This window comes from Artemia sp. Qi Xiang Cuo, chromosome 10 (assembly GCF_049724085.1).
Source record: "Artemia sp. Qi Xiang Cuo chromosome 10, ASM4972408v1, whole genome shotgun sequence".
Lineage (NCBI taxonomy): Eukaryota > Metazoa > Arthropoda > Branchiopoda > Anostraca > Artemiidae > Artemia > Artemia sp. Qi Xiang Cuo.
In genome coordinates, this window is record NC_142803.1 from 40849874 (window position 1) to 40868008 (window position 18135).

Sequence of the window (18135 nt, forward strand, 5' to 3'; positions counted from 1 at the left end):
CACATTTTAATCCGACATGAAAATTTGTTCCATTAAAATATCAATGAAAAGAAAACCAGCATTAGTGAAAAACTTCTTTTATTATAAGCACGGTATTTATATGCTGGATCAGTGCATTGGAGCTTTATTTCACGAATTGATTATTTGATTACAAGAAAATGACTGAACGACTGAACATCACCACGAAGAGAGCAGGGATTCGGATATAGTTTTTTCTTTCCTAGTTTCATTTTTATTTTTTAGGCAGTATTTTAGTTTTTAAACATTTCGAATTACTAAGGATTATCATTCCTTAAATATTGGTGGTTCTTCAGTGCCACGTTACTGGATCTTCAAACAAAATTTAGTTTTCTGTAATGAGCCTGCTCCCAAAGTATTCGAAAAACAAACCTTTGATGATAATAACATTGGCATTTTTTTTACACTAACCAATAATATTAGTTTTCATCATTAGTGAAATATACATCACAATCGAAAACAAAGAAAACCCATTTGAAACTTTAAAAGCACTGTTATGCACATGTAGTTTCGTAACTGAAAGCAACCCATTCAAATACAACAAGCATGAAAACCTATTTTGGTGAAACCAATAGCTTACCTCTGCAAATTCATAGGCGGCCTTCTCGACAACATCAGGTTCTGCCCAAACTCTTGACCTATCACCAATAACGCGTGAATCTAATTTGCCAGCAACAATAGCTATTAAATAGGCTGGAATGGGTACTGACTGTTCAAATTTATAAACACCTTCTGTTTCACTGACATTTTTTCTCTGGGCGCTCATAAGAACAACAATTTCTTTTGGAACCCTTACCTAAAAAAAAGATAAAATTTGAATTTCATCAAATCACATTCAACATTATTAAGGCGGACTAGATAAAGATCAATTACTCTCCTGTGTAATAATTTGTTCACCTATAATTTTGTGTATAACGGTGGGTCATAAGATTTGGGAGGAGACTCATTCAATCGAGACTCATTCAAGTTTTCAAGTCTTTTTTTGAGGTCAAAAGTAATAGATGGGCAAGCATCCTTGTGGTACTTAATTGCATCGGATTACATTTTTAGAAACATTTTGCTCCAAATGATCGAAAGGTCCGAAAACTTCACCCCCCAGGAGAGGCAAGACCAATGCAGCACCAGAATTACCATTTCTTCATAGATACATTTTACTAGAAAAGTTAGGCACGTTGGCAACTGAAACAATTCAAGAGCTTCCAAAACTCTATAAACCCAAACAATCTTTCCTCCTTTCACTCTTTCTTCGAGGGCCCATGGCCCTTCATGCACTAGCCCCGGCCCTCCCACCACTATTTCCTTCTTGATACAAGACACAGACACTTTGAACCTTGTTGGAAGAGGAATCATGCAAGAATCTTCAATCTATATTATTAGAGGGGCAAAGTTGGCTCCTGGCCCCCCAGAATTCCCCCCCCCCCCATTCGTCTCATTATCAACTTCAAAGCAGAAAAATTAACATGTCCTGGCACACCAGAATCCCCCCCCCCCCCCACTCGTCTCATTATCAACTTCAAAGCAGAAAAATTTACAATGTCGCATCTCGTTTGAACAGGAATTATGCAAGGATTTTGATTAGCTTAACTGAAGAGCATCTTTTTGACTAGAAAGGACTTCAATCTGTATGTCTGGAAGACCAAAGTGGGGCCATGCGCATCTGAACGACCCCACCACCACTAAAGTTTTAGTAGCAAATGGAATGTATAGGAGTTTTCCGACTGCATTCTATAAAGTAAGAGCTTCCTTTTACTCAGATAGAAAATTAGTTTTGTATTAAAATAATTTTTGTTATCAAAACATTACAGAAGGAAACCAACTAAAATTATTTTAAAAAGAATTTCACCTCCGACTTATAGCTTAAAAGCCTCAAGACACAGTAATTTTTTATTGTCACTTTTCATTTAAGAATGACTTTTCATCTAAGAAAATTTGTGTAATTATGTATGCTAGTTTAATGGTATTATGTGCTTTGTTATGTTTTTGGTTTGTTTTGTAATTTTGCATTGTTATGGTTATGTACTATATTTTATTATGAGTTTTATTGTCATGTACTATTATTTTTTGTGATTTTTCATTTTTTTTTTGCCATGGCCCAAAGCGGCTTTTATTGCAATTAATAAAAAAAAAATTCCGAAAAATAAGTTTTTAAAATAAAAGTAAACGTCATTTTTAAACTTAAGTTTAGCAGATACAAATACCTTTTAAAAATCAAACACAAAACGACCAGAAATTACTATTAAAGAATAAATGAAACCCAAAAACGAACAGAAATTAAATAAACAGTCATAGCAAAAACATACAACAAGTAATAATATAAATGAATAAAAAGATCTTAAAGCTAGAAATGCTTAGATTGAATATGAATATCAAGCTTAAAACGAAAAACAAAACATTTTCTTATTGAAGTATAAATGAAACTAAAAACGAACAGAAATTAAATAAACAATCAATGCAAACAAGTATACAGCAGGTATTGATTTAGACTAATAAATAAATCTTAAAACGTATGAAAATTAAACTGAATGTACAAAACAAGCTTGTAATAAACAACAATAGATCCGAAAACGAGTTTGGGCATCACTTCTTTCTCTCATTATATAATTCTAAAACCTACTGCGTCATTGGCACTTTACTGAAAACCAATTTTATGACAAATGTTTTCATTTGTATTTAATATTGTAAATAAACATTATAATTATAGTAATATTTTGAACTGACGAACTTTCAGCAATTAATATCACTATACATCAAATATTCAGTTTAATTTATTAGATCTTTTTAAAGTTGTTAAAGACGAATATAGTTTCCCTACAAACAAGTGTTTGGATACTACCTCCTTTCCTAACTGTAAATAAAAACCAAAAGCCTACTGCGTCATTGGCGCTTAACTGAAAACGGATTATATTACAAATATTTTCTTTTCCAGTTCTTATAGTATTGAAAATAAAAATACAATTACAGTGAAATCAATTCTTTAACTGATGGATCTTTGAACAATTAATATCATTATACATCTAATATTCAATTTGATGTAGTTTATACTTTCCAAGACTGTTCAAGACGCATATAGTTTTCAGTAAAGTGCCAATGACGCTGTAGGTTTTAGACTTATACAGTGAGAGAAGCAGGTCATACCCAAACTCTTGTTTGTGGTGCCTTTTGTTCGTTTCAAGCGTGATTTGCATATTCAATTTAAGTTTCACTCGTTTTAAGATTTATTTATTAATCTAAATTAATATCTATTGTATGTTTGTTTGCATTGATTGTTTATTTAATTTCTGTTCGTTTTTAGTTTCATTTATACCTCAATAGGAAAATATTTTTTTTTGTTTTAGGCTTGATATTCATATTCAATGTAAGCATTACTCGCTTTAAGATTTATTTATTCATTTATATTATTACTTGTTGTATGTTTTTGCTATGAATGTTCATTTAACTGCTGTTGGTTTTGGTTGTCATTTATTCTTTAATAGTAATTTCTGGTTGTGTTGAGTTTGAATTTTAAAATGTATTTGTATCTGCTGAGCTTAACTTTAAAATGGCCTTTACTTTTCTTTGAAAAACTTATTTTCGGAAAGTTTTTTTTTAATTAATTTTTGCTCGTTTTTTATTGCAAAAAATTTCAAGTTTTTAAAAATTCCTTATTTCAAAATCAAACTTTACAAAATAAATCAAATATTCATCAAAGTAACAAAACTGATATCAAAGTAACAATATCAAAGTGGAAAAATGGGTTTCCGTCAACCTCGGAGTTTTTATTATCTGATCTTTGAACTATTTTAACAAAATTGGTATCTCAAAATTTTTATCGGATGGGTTTGGGGAAAAAGGGCGTAGGGGGGACTAGACTAAGCTTCGGTCTCTTTTGACTCTTTAAAAGTGAACTAGAACTTTCTATTTTCAATCAAATGAGCCCTCTCTGAAGTTTATACGAGTATCACTTCATTAGGAATCATATATATCCCCAGAGTATAACTTACAACGCCTATCCCTGGGCCCTGGGGGGTTGGTCGACCCTGGAGTTTTAATATCTGATGGTTCAACTATTTTTAACAAAATAGTCACTTGAAATTTTTAACGGATGGTTTTATCCATCCGATACACCCAAAGGCATGGAGGGCGGGAGGGGCTAGTTGCCCTCTGATCTGTTTTCCCTCTGAGAAAATGAACTACAACTTTTAATTTTCATTCAAATGAACCCTCTCTGAAGTTTATACGAGCATACCTTCCATAAGAACCATATATACCCCCAGAGCAATACTTATAACGCCGGCCCCGGCCCGGCGGGGGGGGGGGGGGCGACACAGGAGTTTTTCTTATCTGATCTTGGAACTATTTCAGAGGCAACGCTGTAGCGTTGCCTATAGTAAAGGCCATACGGACCAATGTTTTATTATTTTTTTTTTTTTCCCAGAGGCACTTCATACGGAAGGGGTCGTCGTAGAAACTTCAAAGGGGGCTCATTCGATTGGAAATCGAGAGTTCTAGTGCCCTTTTTAATAATCGAAAATGATTGGAGGGCAACTAGCCCCCCCCACGACCATCATTCCCTCAAACACATCCAATCCAAAATTTTGAGATAGCCATTTTGTTCAGCCTAGTTGATTTCCAGATAGAAATTATGTTTATGAGGAGGACACTCTCCCACAACCCTCAGGGCTAGGGTGTTAACTTATGCCCTGGGGGCATATAAGGTTTTTATAGAAGGCTCGTCGTACAAACCTCCAAAAAGGCTCATTCGATTGAAAATTAAAGGACTAGTGCCCTTTTTAATGGTTGAAAGTGATTGGATTGCAACTAGCCCCCCCCCCCCCCCCCCACGCCCATCATTTCCCCTAACACATCCAATCAAAATTTTTAGATAGCCATTTTGTTCAGCGTAGTTGATTTCCAGACAGAAAATATATTTTGAGGAGAACACTCCCCCACAACCCTCAGGGCAAGGGTTGTAAGTTATGCCCTGGGGAGCATATAAGTTTTTATAGAAGGCGTTGTCGTAGAAACTTCAAAAAAGGCTCATTCGATTGGAAATTCAAACAGCTAGTGCCCTTTTTAATAGTCGAAAGTGATTGGAGGGCAACTAGCCCCCCCCCCCACGCCCATTATTCCCCCAAACACATCCCATCAAAATTTTTAGATATCCATTTTTTTCAGCGTATTTTATTTCCAGATAGAAAATATGTTTTTGAGGAGGAAACTCCCCCACAACCGTCAGGGCAAGTGTTTTAAGTTATACCCTGGGGGCATATAAGGTTTTTATAAGCCGTTGTCGTAGAAACTTCAAAACAGGCTCAATTGATTAGAAATTAAAGGGCTAGTGCCCTTTTTAATAGTCGAAAGTGATTGGAGTGCAACTAGCACCCCCCCCCCCCGCCCATCATTTCCGCAAACTCATCCAATCAAAATTTTGAGATAGCCATTTTGTTCAGCGTAGTTGATTTCCAGATAGAAAATATATTTTTGAGGAGGATACTCCCCCGTAATCCTCAGGGCAAGGGTTTTAAGTTATGCCCTGGGGGCATATAAGGTTTTTATAGAAGGCATTTTCGTAGAAAATTCAAAACAGGCTCATTCTATTAGAAATTAAAGAGCTAGTGCCCTTTTTAATAGTCGAAAGTGATTGGAGTGTAACTAGCCCCCCCCCCCACGCCCATCATTTCCCCAACCACATCCAATCAAAATTTTCAGATAGCCATTTTGTTCAGCGTAGTTGATTTCCAGGTAAACAACATATTTTGGAGGAGGATATTCCCGCCAAACCTTCTGAGCAAAGGGTGTAAGATATGCCCTGGGGGGATATAAGATTTTCATAGACGGCTTTATCGTAGAAACTTCAAAATAGTCTCATTCGATTGAAAATTAAAGGGCTAGTGCCCTTTTTAATAGTCGAAAATGATTGGAGGGCAACTAGCCCCCCCCCCAACGCCCATCATTCCCCCCAACACATCCAATCAAAATTTTGAGATAGACATTTTGCTCAGCGTAGTTGATTTCCAGATAGAAAATATATTTTTGAGGAGGATAGTCCCCCACAACCCTCAGGGCAAGGGTTTTAAGTTTTTCCCTGGGGACATATAAGGTTTTTATAAAAGGCGTTGTCGTAGAAACTTCAAAAAAAGCTCAATCGATTGGAAATTAAAGGGATAGTGCCCTTTTTAATAATCAAAAATGATCGAAAGGCAACTAGCCCCCCTCCCCCCCCACGCCCATCATTTCCCCCAAACCCTTCCATAAAAAATTTCATACGGTAAATGGGTTCCGTATTGCGTATTTACTGCTAGTCACTACAATTTTGAGTAGTACGCTCACCCTGAACCTTCAATGCAAGTGTTTAAGAGAGAAACTTGATGCATATATGGTTTTTAGAGAAGTCGGTGTCATATAATCTTCAAAAAGGGTTATTCTAATGGAAATTCCAAGGGATAGTGCCCTTTTTAATAGTCGAAAGTGATTGGAGGGCAACAACCCCCCCCCCCCGCCCATAATTCCCCCCAACACATTAAATCAAAATTTTGAGATAGCCATTTTGTTCAGCGTAGTTGATTTTCAGATAGAAAACATGTTTTGAGGAGGACACTCCCCCACAACCCTCAGGGCAAGGGTTTTAAGTTATGCCCTGGGGGTATATAAGGTTTTTTATTGAAGGCGTTGTCATAGAAACTTCAAAAAATGCTCATTCGATTGAAAACTCAACGGGATAGTGCCCTTTTTAATAGTCGAAAGTGATTGGAGGGCAACTAGCCCCCCCCCACGCCCAGCATTCCCCCAAACCCCTCCCAACAAAATTTTGAGATAGCCATTTTTTTCAGCGTGGATTATTTCCAGATTGAAAGTATGTTTTTGAGGAGGACACTCCCCAACAATCCTCAGGGCAAGAGTTTTAAGTTATGCCCTCGGGGCATACAAGTTTTTTAGTAAAGGAGTTTACTTAGAAACTTCAAAAAAGGCTCATTCGATTGGAAACTAAAGGGCTATTGTCCTTTTTAATAGTCGAAAGTGATTGGAGGGCAACTAGCCCCCCCCCCACGCCAATCATTTCCCCAAACACATCCAATCAAACTTTTGAGATAGCCATTTTGTTCAGTCTAGTTGATTTCCAAATAGAAAATATGTTTTTGAGGAGGCCACTCCCCCACAACCCTCAGGGCAAGAGTTTTAAATTATGCCTTGGGGGCATATAAGGTTTTTATAGAGGCGTTGTCATAGAAACTTCAAAACAGGCACATTCAATTGGAAATTCAAAGGGCTAGTGCCCTTTTTAATAGTCAAAAGTGATAGGAGGGCATCTATCCCCCCCCCACGCCCATCATTCCCCCAAACACATCCAATCAAAATTTTTAGATAGCCATTTTTTTCAGCGTAGTTGATTTCCAGATAGAAAATATATTCTGAGGAGGACACTCCCCCACAACCCTCATGGTAAGGGTTTTAAGTTAAACCCTGGGGGCATATAAGGTTTTTATAGAAGGCGTTGTCGTAGAAACTTCAAAAAAGGCTCATTCCATTAGAAATTCAAAAAGCTAGTGCCCTTTTTAACAGTCGAAAGGACCCCCCCCCCAGGCCCATTATTCCCCCTATTGCCTCCAATCAAAATTTTGAGATAGCCATTTTGTTCAGCGTAGTTGATTTCCAGATAGAAAATATATTTTTGAGGAGGATACTCTCCCGTAATCCTCAGGGCAAGGGTTTTAAGTTATGCCCTGGGGGCATATAATGTTTTTATAGAAGGCGTTGTCGTAGAAACTTCAAAACAGGCTCATTTGATTGGAAATTAAAGAGCTAGTGCCCTTTTTAATAGTCGAAAGTGATGGGAGTGTAACTCGCCCCCCTCCCCCCCCCCCACGCCCATCATTTCCCCAAACACATCCAATCAAAATTTTGAGATAGCCATTTTGTTCAGCGTATTTGATTTCCAGATAGACAATATGTTTTTGAGAAGGACATTCCCCCACAACCCTCAGGGCAAGGGTTGTAAGTTATGCCCTGGAGGCAAACAAGGTTTTTATAGAAGGTGTTGTCGTAGAAACTTCAAAACATGCTCATTCAATTGAAAATTCAGAGGGCTAGTGCCCTTTTTAATAGTCAAAAATGATTGGAGGGCAATTAGCCCCCCCCCCACGCCCATCATTCACCCCCAACACATCCAATCAAAATTTTGAGATAGCCATTTTGTTCAGCGTAGTTGATTTCCCGATAGAAAATATATTTTTGAGGAGGATAGTCCCCACAACCCTCAGGGCAAGGGTTTTAAGTTTTGCCCTGGGGGCATATAAGGTTTTTATAAAAGGCGTTGTCGTAGAAACTTCAAAACATGCTCATTCGATTGGAAATTAAAGGGCTAGTGCCCTTTTTAATAGTCGAAAGTGGTTGGAGTGTAACTAGCCCCCTCCCCCCCCCCACGCCCATCATTTCCCCAAACACATCCAAATCAAAATTTTCAGATAGCCATTTTGTTTAGCGGAGTTGATTTCCAGATAGAAAATATTTTTTTGAGGAGGACACTCCAAGAACCATCAGGACAAGGATTCTAAAATATGCCCTGAGGGCATATAAGGTTTTTAGGGAAGGCGTTGTCATAGAAACTTCAAAAAAGGCTCATTCGATTGGAAGTTCAAAGGGATAGTGCCCTTTTTAATAGTCGAAAGTGATTGGAGGGCTACTAGCCGCCCCACGCCCATCATTTCCCAAAACACATCCAATCAAAATTTTGAGATAGCCATTTTGTTCAGCGTAGTTGATTTCCAGATAGAAAATATATTTTTGAGGAGGACACTCCCCCAGAACCTTCAGGGCAAGGGTTTTAAGATATGCCCTCGGGGCATATAAGGTTTTTATAGAAGGCGTTGTCGTAGAAACTTCAAAAAAGGCTCATTCGATTGGAAGTTCAAAGGGATAGGGCCCTTTTTAATAGTCAAAAGTGATTGGAGGGCACCTAGCCCCCCCCCCCCCATCATTCCCCCAAACACATCAAATCAAAATTTTGAGATAGCTATTTTGTTCAGCGTAGTTGATTTTCAGATAGAAAAAATGTTTTTGAGGAGGACAATCACCCACAACCCTCAGGGCAAGGGTTTTAAGTTATGCCCCTGGGGTATATAAGGTTTTTATTGAAGGCGTCTGTCATAGAAACTTCAAAAAAGGCTCATTCGATTGGAAATTCAAAGGGATAGTGCCCTTTTTAATAGTCAAAAGTGATTGGAGGGCAACTAGCCCCCCCCCTACGCCCATCATTCCCCCAAACACATCCAATCAAAATTTTGAGATAGCCATTTTTGTTCAGCGTAGTTGATTTCCAGATTGAAAATATATTTTTGATGAGGACACTCCCCCACAACCCTCAGGGCAAGAGTTTTAAGTTATGCCCTGGGGGTATATAAGGTTTTTATAGAAGGCCTTGTCGTAGAAACTTCAAAACAGGCTCATTCGATTGGAAACTAAAGGGCTAGTGTCCTTTTTAATAGTCGAAAGTGATTGGTTGGCAACTAGCCCCCCCCCCCCACGCCCATCATTTCCCCAAACACATCCAATCAAACTTTTGAGGTAGCCATTTTGTTCAGTGTAGTTGATTTCCGGATAGAAAATATATTTTTGAGGACACTCTCCCACAACCCTCAGGGCAAGAGTTTTAAGATATGCCCTGGGGGCATATAAGGTTTTTATAGAAGGCGTTGTCGTAGAAACTTCAAAACTGGCAAATTCAATTGGAAATTCAAAGGGCTAGTGCCCTTTTTCATAGTCGAAAGTGATTGGAGGGCATCTATCCCCGCCACCCATCCGTTCCTCAAACACATCCAATCAAAATTTTGTGATAGTCTTTTTGATAAGCGTAGTTGATTTCCAGATAGAAAATATGTTTTTGAGGAGGAAAATCCCCCACAACCCTCAGGGCAAGGATTTTAAGTTATGTCCTGGGGGCATATAAGGTTTTTTATAGAAGGCGGTGTCGTAGAAACTTCAAAAAAGGCTCATTCGATTGGAAATTATGAGGGCTAGTGCCCTTTGTAATAGACGAAAGTGATTTGAGGGTAACTAACCCCCCTCTCACGCCCACCTTTACCCCAAACACATCCAATCAAAATTTTAAGACAGTCAAAAATTATTAACCGTAGTTTTAAGTTCTGGAAATTAGGTCTTTGAGGATTAAAACTCCACCAAAGGCCTCAGGGCAAGGATTATAATATTAGGGTTATCCGAATCCTTCATATTATTTCTTATGGACGGGATGCTCGCATAAGCTTTAGAGAGGGCTCATTTGATTGGAAATTGAAAGTTCATTTTCATTTTTTGAGAATCAAAAGAGATTGAGAGAGGGGGAGCCCCTCTCCCTCCTCCACGCCCTAAATGCATCAGATAAAAATTTTGAGATAGACATTTTGTTAGAATGGTTCAAAGTTCAGATAACAAAAAAACCCGGTGTCGACACAGTCCACCAGGACCCAGAGATAGGCATTATATGTTATACCCTGTGGCATATATTATCAAGGGGGGTTTTTAGCTAATGGGAAGGGTTTTTGTATAGGAAGGACATATAGGAAATCTTTTACAATTATCCAATTCTAAGGTTAAAATACTGACTCTGTGATAGATGAAAAATTGCTTTGGCACACTAAATCCTATTAAGTTCAATTCCAAACCGTCGTGATTCCTTTTTGTGTCAGCAAGTGAAATGGTCTAAACCCCCTTATTGGAGCTATTTTTACAATCCATTCATTGTTGTCAATCGCTGTCCACAAGTTATGCAAGCTGTCTATTGTTCATATATATAAGGTTTTTATCAAAAAGGTAATGGTAAAGACTTTGAAAAAAGCCTCATTCGATTTAAATTGAGAGTTCTAGATCCGTTTTTTAAAGTCAAGAATAATCGGACAGTAAGCACCCCCCATGCCATAAAATCTTGAAACTTTTTGCAATAAAAAACGAACAAAAATTAATTTAAAAAAAAACTTTCCGAAAAATAAGTTTTTCAAAGAAAAGTAAAGGCCATTTTAAACATAAGCTCAGGAGATACAAATACCTTTTAAAGTTCAAACTCAAAACGACCAGAAATTAATATTAAAGAATAAATGAAACCCAAAACGAACAGAAATTAAATAAACAATCATAGCAAAAAAATACAACAAGTAATAATATAAATGAATAAATAGATCATAAAGCAAGTAATGCTTAAATTGAATATGAAAATCAAGCTTAAAACGTATAAATGAAACTTAAAACGAACAGAAATTAAATAACAATCAATGCGAACAAACATACGATATATATTAATGTAAATGAATAAATAAATCTTAAAACGAGTGAAACTTAAATTGAATATGCAAATCAAGTTTGAATCGAATAAAAATAACTACAAACAAGAGTGTGGGTATCGTCTCACTGCAGAAGCCTAAAACCTACTGCGTCATTGGCGCTTTACTGAAAACGAATTATATTACAATTGTTTTCTTTTGTACTTAATATTGAAAATAAATATTAAAATTACAGTAAAATTTTGAACTGATGAGCTTTTAGCAATTAATATCATTATGCATCAAATATTCAGTTTAATTTATTAGTTCTTTTCAAGATTGGTCAAGACAAATATAGTTTCACTACAAGCAAAATTTGGATACTGCCCCCTTCTTTAACTATATTAACCTAAAGCCTTCTGCGTCATTGGTGCTTCACTGAAAACGAATTACTCGTATATTACAAATTTATTAATTTCAAGTTCTTACAGCATTGAAAATGAAAATAAAAATTACAGTGAAAAAAATCTTGAACTGATGGATCTGTCAACAATTAATATCATTATATATCTAGTATTCAATTTGATTTTGTTTATACTTTCCAAGACTGTTCAAGACTCATATAGTTTTGCCATTTTTTGTAACTAATCGTGTTAGTTTGTTATGAAAACATTCTATGGCTTCTAGGCATTTCTATTTGAGCAGAAAACTGCACCTCAAACTTTGTGGAACATGCATTTTAATGCATGAAACACCAAAATATAATAAAATATCAAGTTTCGGAGTGTTCCACCACTCGCAAGCAAGTGCCATTGGTATTTTTGAATCCGCATGGTCAATTTAGGGGGTGGAGGGTAGGCTAATTCTCGTAGCATCTCCATTCCGTCGTGGCATGGTTCACATTTTCAACACCTGGCGTCCGGACTATCATATAATCTACCAAGCATACAACTACCCCAAATCAGTATCAATAAATAAATGAAACCCAAAACGCCCAAAAATTAAAATAAATATTAGAGTCAAACTCGGAACGAGCATAAATTAATGTGAGTAGGGTTCAAAACCCCTATGCTTTCTAAAAGCCAGAATATAATTTGTACTTTACTGAAAAAAAATTCAAATGAGTTTACTGAAAAGAAATGTGCATTGACAGTTTAATATACCTATACTTATATTTATTTCGTGAAATCTTAATTAATTTTTGATTTCTTAAAGTTACAAAAGTGAAAATATTTCAAAGAATTGTTTTCAGTAAAGCGCCAATGACGCAGTAGGTTTTAGGCTTCTGCAGTGAGACGATACCCAAACTTTTGTTTGTAGTTATTTTTATTCGATTCAAACTTGATTTGCATATTCAATTTAAGTTTCACTCGTTTTAAGATTTATTTATTCATTTACATTAATATATATTGTCTGTTTGTTCGCATTGATTGTTATTTAATTTATGTTTAAGTTTCATTTATACTTTAATAGCAAAATATTTGTTTTCGTTTTAAGCTTGATTTTCATATTCAATCTAAGCATTACTCGCTTTATGATCTATTTATTCATTTATATTATTACTTGTTGTATGTTTTTGCTATGATTGTTTATTTAATTTCTGTTCGTTTTGGGTTTCATTTATTCTTTAATAGTAATTTCTGGTCGTTTTGAGTTTGAATTTTGACAGGTTTTTGTATCTCCTGAGCTTAAGTTTAAAATGGCCTTTACTTTTCTTTGAAAAACTTATTTTTCGGAAAGTTTTTTTAAATTAATTTAACAAAATGACCATACGCAAAGGAGTTTTTGTTATAAGATCTTTGAACTATTTTTAACAAAATGGCTACCTCAAATTTTTTATCAGGTGTATTGGGGGGAAAGGGAGTAGTGTAGCTATAACAGTTACAACGAGGGTGTCCCCCCATATAGCTATAACAGTTACAACGAGGGTGCCCACCATATACCTATAACAGTTTCAAGCGGACAGTACTCCCGCCATACAAGCAGACAGTACTCCTTTATAGCATTAATTAGAAGAATTGGTCGGTAATTCCTAAGTGTGTAAATGAAAGAGAGTGGACAGTAACTCCTTTAGTGTTTACAAGAGGAAGCGTTCAGTACTGCTTCACAGTGTCAATGAAAGAGAGCAGACAGGTAGCCAATGTAGCTATAATGATAAGTAGCGGACAGTCCCCCCGCCATACAAGCAGACAGTATTTTTTTTGTATGGATGTTTTATTGTATGAATATATGGATTTTTAATTTTAATATTTTTTTTATTGATGTCATTTTATTGTACTCTAATGATGATATTTTTCTTTTCCAATGATACGATTTTTTACATTCTAAGTATCTTACCATTGATTTCTATGAAATTTGTGTTTGATGTAGGAATCGAACGTGACACCCGTAATTTCCTACGGCAAAAGAATGACACGTTAATCGACTGAGCCAGCAAGCCATTGAAAATAATATGATTTTAAATATACATCCAATGTATTGTTTCTGGGACATTGCCCAACTGATGTTAAGTGTCACAATATCGTAACAGGCTTATTCCATTAAAGTGAAACAAATTCAAGCAAATTCGACTTATCAGTTTGATTTTCGGTGGGTGTTAAAAGTGACCTATTTCGGGGTATTTTTATAGCATCGTCATGAGAATGTGCATACCACGATGACTTGAGATGCATACTAGACAAACAATTTCTTCTGATACTTGGGCCCCACGTCCTACCCCTACCCCTCAACCCTATCCCTCCACCCTCCCTCCAACCCCTCCGTCCCACCAACACCCCCCCCCCCCAACTTTTTTTTTTACAGTTTTTTTTTTTTTTTTTTACATCTCTTAGAATGATATGAAACATACTTAAAACATAAAAAAAATCACATTTAATATTTTCAAACTTCAAAATGGGAATGATATAGATATGTGTGTCGCGACTTTTACTATTAGAAAAATAAAGTTTGTAGTAACCACTTTTTTTCTTTTTTTCTGACAGTTTTTTTTTTATTTTTTTTTTTCAACTTTTGTTTTACATCTCTAAATCATATCATTAAAATAGAATGAAACTTTTAATTTAAGTTTTTAAACATATTCTTGTGCATACTATTGATGAGGACTGATGGTTCTCTTTCAAGATTTTTTTTTTCATGAAAAACAAACAATTTTTTCTCCTTTTTTAAGGCTAATTATGAAGAATGTGTTATAAAAGAATAAAATAAAAAACACAGACAAACACACACACACACACACACACAAACACACAAACACACACACAAACACAAACACCCACACTCGCAAACACACACACACACAAACAAACACACACAAACATACACACACAGACACACACACAAAAACACAATTACACAAACACAAACACACACACACACACACAAAAACACACACACACACACACACACAAACAAACACACACACACAAACACAAAAACCCACAAATACACACACACACATACAAACAAAAACATACACAAAAACAAATATAAAAACACAAACTAAAACTCAAACACACACACACACACACACACATACACACACACACACAAACACACAAACAAAAACAAAAAAACACACACACACACACAAACACAAACACACACAAACAAAAACACAAACACAAACAAACACACACACACACACAAAAACAAACAAACACAAACACACACACACAAACACAAACACAAACACACACACAAACACAAACAAAAAAAAACAAAAAAACAAACACATCAACACACACACACACAAACACACAAACACACACACACACAAACGCACAAACACGCACATACACAAACACACAAATACACAAACACACATGCAAGAAAAAAAAAACACACACACACAAACACAAAAAAACACAAACACACACACAAACACACACACACAAACACACACACACAAACAAACACAAACACACACACACAAACACACACACCCAAACACAAACACAAACAAAACAACACACACACACACACAAACACACAAAAACAAAAAAACACAACCACAAAAAAACAAACAAACAAAAAAAACCAAAAAACAACACAAAAACAAACACACAAAAAAAAAAACACAAACACAAACACACACACAAACACACACACAAACACACACACACAGACAAACACAAAAACACACACACAAACACAAAAAAACAAAAAAACAAACAAAAAAACACAAAAAAACACAAACACACACAAACACACAAACACACACACACAATCAAACAAACAAACAAAAAAACAAACACACACACACAAACACAAAAACACACAATCCAAAACACAAACAAAAAGCAAAACAAACACACAGCCACACACACACACACACACACACACACAAACACACACACACACCCACACAATATAAATGGTAGGCTTCTAGCTTCTTTTTTTTTTCTTTTTTTTTGCAAATAACAAGAAAATATTATGAGGCATAGTTTCGGAATATTGATAGAAAAAAAAGAAAAATAGAGAAATATTGAGTTACAAATTTATTTGAGAGCATAGGCATATACTTACAGAAGCTGTGTACGGTGCTTTCACGGCTGGAGTATCTTGACAAGGTAACACAGAACGACAATGGATAGCCTGAAAGATTAAAATAAACACTATGCACGTGTTAAAGAAAAAAAAAACTCAATAGAATAATTCTATTAGTTAGAAAAAGTACAGAAATAATGTGCCATTTAGACGGTATACATCAAGCTTTAATTAAAACAGAAGATTTATTTTTATTTATTGAGTAGATATTGTGTACAATGAATTATTGTCTTTCAGTCACAACAAAACCAAATTGATTAGTGATATGTTTAGGCACAATTTTGCTGCTTTTGACATACGAAGCTACATCAGTAGTTCGTCCGATGTGGAGCCTGAAGCGAAGAAATGTTGCTTCTGATGCTGTTTATATTGGTTATTTAGACCAATTTTGTCCTAGAGAAAACAGCAAAGACTAAAAGAGAACACAATATACGTCTCCTGGGATCACAGACTAGCACAGATGAATTTAAGCGTCGTAGATAGAAATTTTAAAGAAGAAAATTATTTTTTGGAGGATTCAATAGTTCAGGATGAAAAACAAAATGTCCTCGAATAGACAGGAAAGAGGCAATAAGAAAAGATTTAAGAAAAGTAGGAACTTTACACGAGGGAGGGAAGAGTGATGCTCTTAAAAGAGGGGTTGGGAGGTGGGAGGTGCACAGCTGTGTCGGCTTCATGTGAGTTGGTGCTGTGAAGAGCTGCAATTAGTGGCAGTAGCATATTGACACTAGCATTACGACTACAACAGCTCATCACAGAACAAAGGTCATCCGAGGCCAATACGTAAGTGTAAAGCTGTGTCACTTTCTTGGCTATATTTTAACTCGAGGTTCGCCGCTATTTGAGGAAGAACCCCTTGCGACAGACAGGTGTGAATTACAATCCACAGAGCTTCCAGGGGCACCTTTTTCACTCCACTAGTATAATGTGACATTCACACAATTGATGAAACTCAACTACAACTATTCTACGATTTAATAAATCATGCATTGAAAAATCATTCCACGGACTCATTTTCATTTTCAGTCAATTCATTTTGTGAAGAAGAATGTTATTCGGACAGACTAGTTTTGGTGTGCTATAAGTACACCAAAATACCAAAATATAACAGCCTTAAAAAAAGCAAAAAAAAATGCATTAATTTACGTCTAGGTAGATGCCTTGCAGCCACTCTTTACAAGTTTTGACACACATGAAAAATATTATAGCACATATTTCTAAAGATCAGATTTTATTTTATATTTTATTTTAGAATCGTGCAGAAGCTTTTCTGCGAATTCAATCTTTGAAAATTCTGGAGCCATTCAGATATTTTACTTCAGATAAGATCATTTTAGATTTTTACTTTTAGATTTTAGAATCGTGCAGAAGCTTTTCTGCGAATTCAATCTTTGAAAATTCTGGAGCCATTCAGATATTTTACTTCAGATAAGATCATTTTAGATTTTTACTTATGAAAGAAGCAAATTCAAAATTATTAAATAAAGGCATCGAAGTTAGGCATCTAAAATCAAAGCAAAATACCTTGAGTAAATAATTTCACAGTATTATGCCAAATACACTATCTATGAGTTTTTAGTATAAGGGTTTATCTGCAACTTCTAAAAGAAGCCTGCAATAAGATAATCGTAGGATTCTTTTTCTATGTGACAAATCGAAAATATCTCGAGGGGGAATGTTAAGGGGAGTAAGAAGTAAAACATATAATTAAGGCACTATTTAAAAAAAAACATATTGACTTCATTGCCTTAGTTAGAAAAGATATTTTTGTAATGTCTATTGTGTATATTTATAAAAAAACTAAAACGAACAAAACTGAATTAAAAAAAAAACGAAGTTTTTCTTACAGGAAGTATATAGTGAAGATGAAACGTAAAACAAAAAAAAATGAATAAAAATGACAGACTCGTTATATTCCCCTATATTTGTAGAATCCTAAGACTAGCACTTTACTGAAAACTAAGCTTGCTTGAATTTTTGCAGAATTATGATTGTATACTAAAAGGGATCAACATCATGACCCGTGAAAGATTCTTGAGAATCTTATAGATTAGTCGTTCATTTTCTACACTCTACTTATGCATTTTTCTACTCATACGAGAAACTTCCTGGTTTTACGTCGCCTTTGTATTTTCAGAAAAGCTCTGGTTTTTTGAACTCTACAAATATAGGGAAATATCAAGAGCCAGTTTATTTTGGCTAGTTTTGCAGATATAGCGGAATCTGCGGAACGATAAAGCATAATCTATGGAACAAAAATTTTTGATCGTTTTAAATTTCAACTTTGTTCTTTACTTTCGTAAAAAATTCAGTTTCATCTTTTTATTTACTCAATTCAAGAGTATTG

The 18135-nt window shown here is 35.4% G+C and overlaps 1 protein-coding gene across 1 annotated transcript in view; it reads right to left on the minus strand.

The window, feature by feature from the left end:
- LOC148947768 (leukotriene A-4 hydrolase-like) overlaps positions 1–18135 on the minus strand; it is a 119121-nt gene that overhangs the window by 17219 nt on the left and 83767 nt on the right. Inside the window, exons 7-8 of the mRNA XM_089095422.1 lie at positions 15768–15836; positions 599–814 (exon numbers count right to left, since the gene is read on the minus strand). Of these exons, the coding sequence (XP_088951548.1) occupies positions 599–814; positions 15768–15836 (285 nt within the window). The remainder of the gene's footprint in view (positions 1–598; positions 815–15767; positions 15837–18135) is intronic.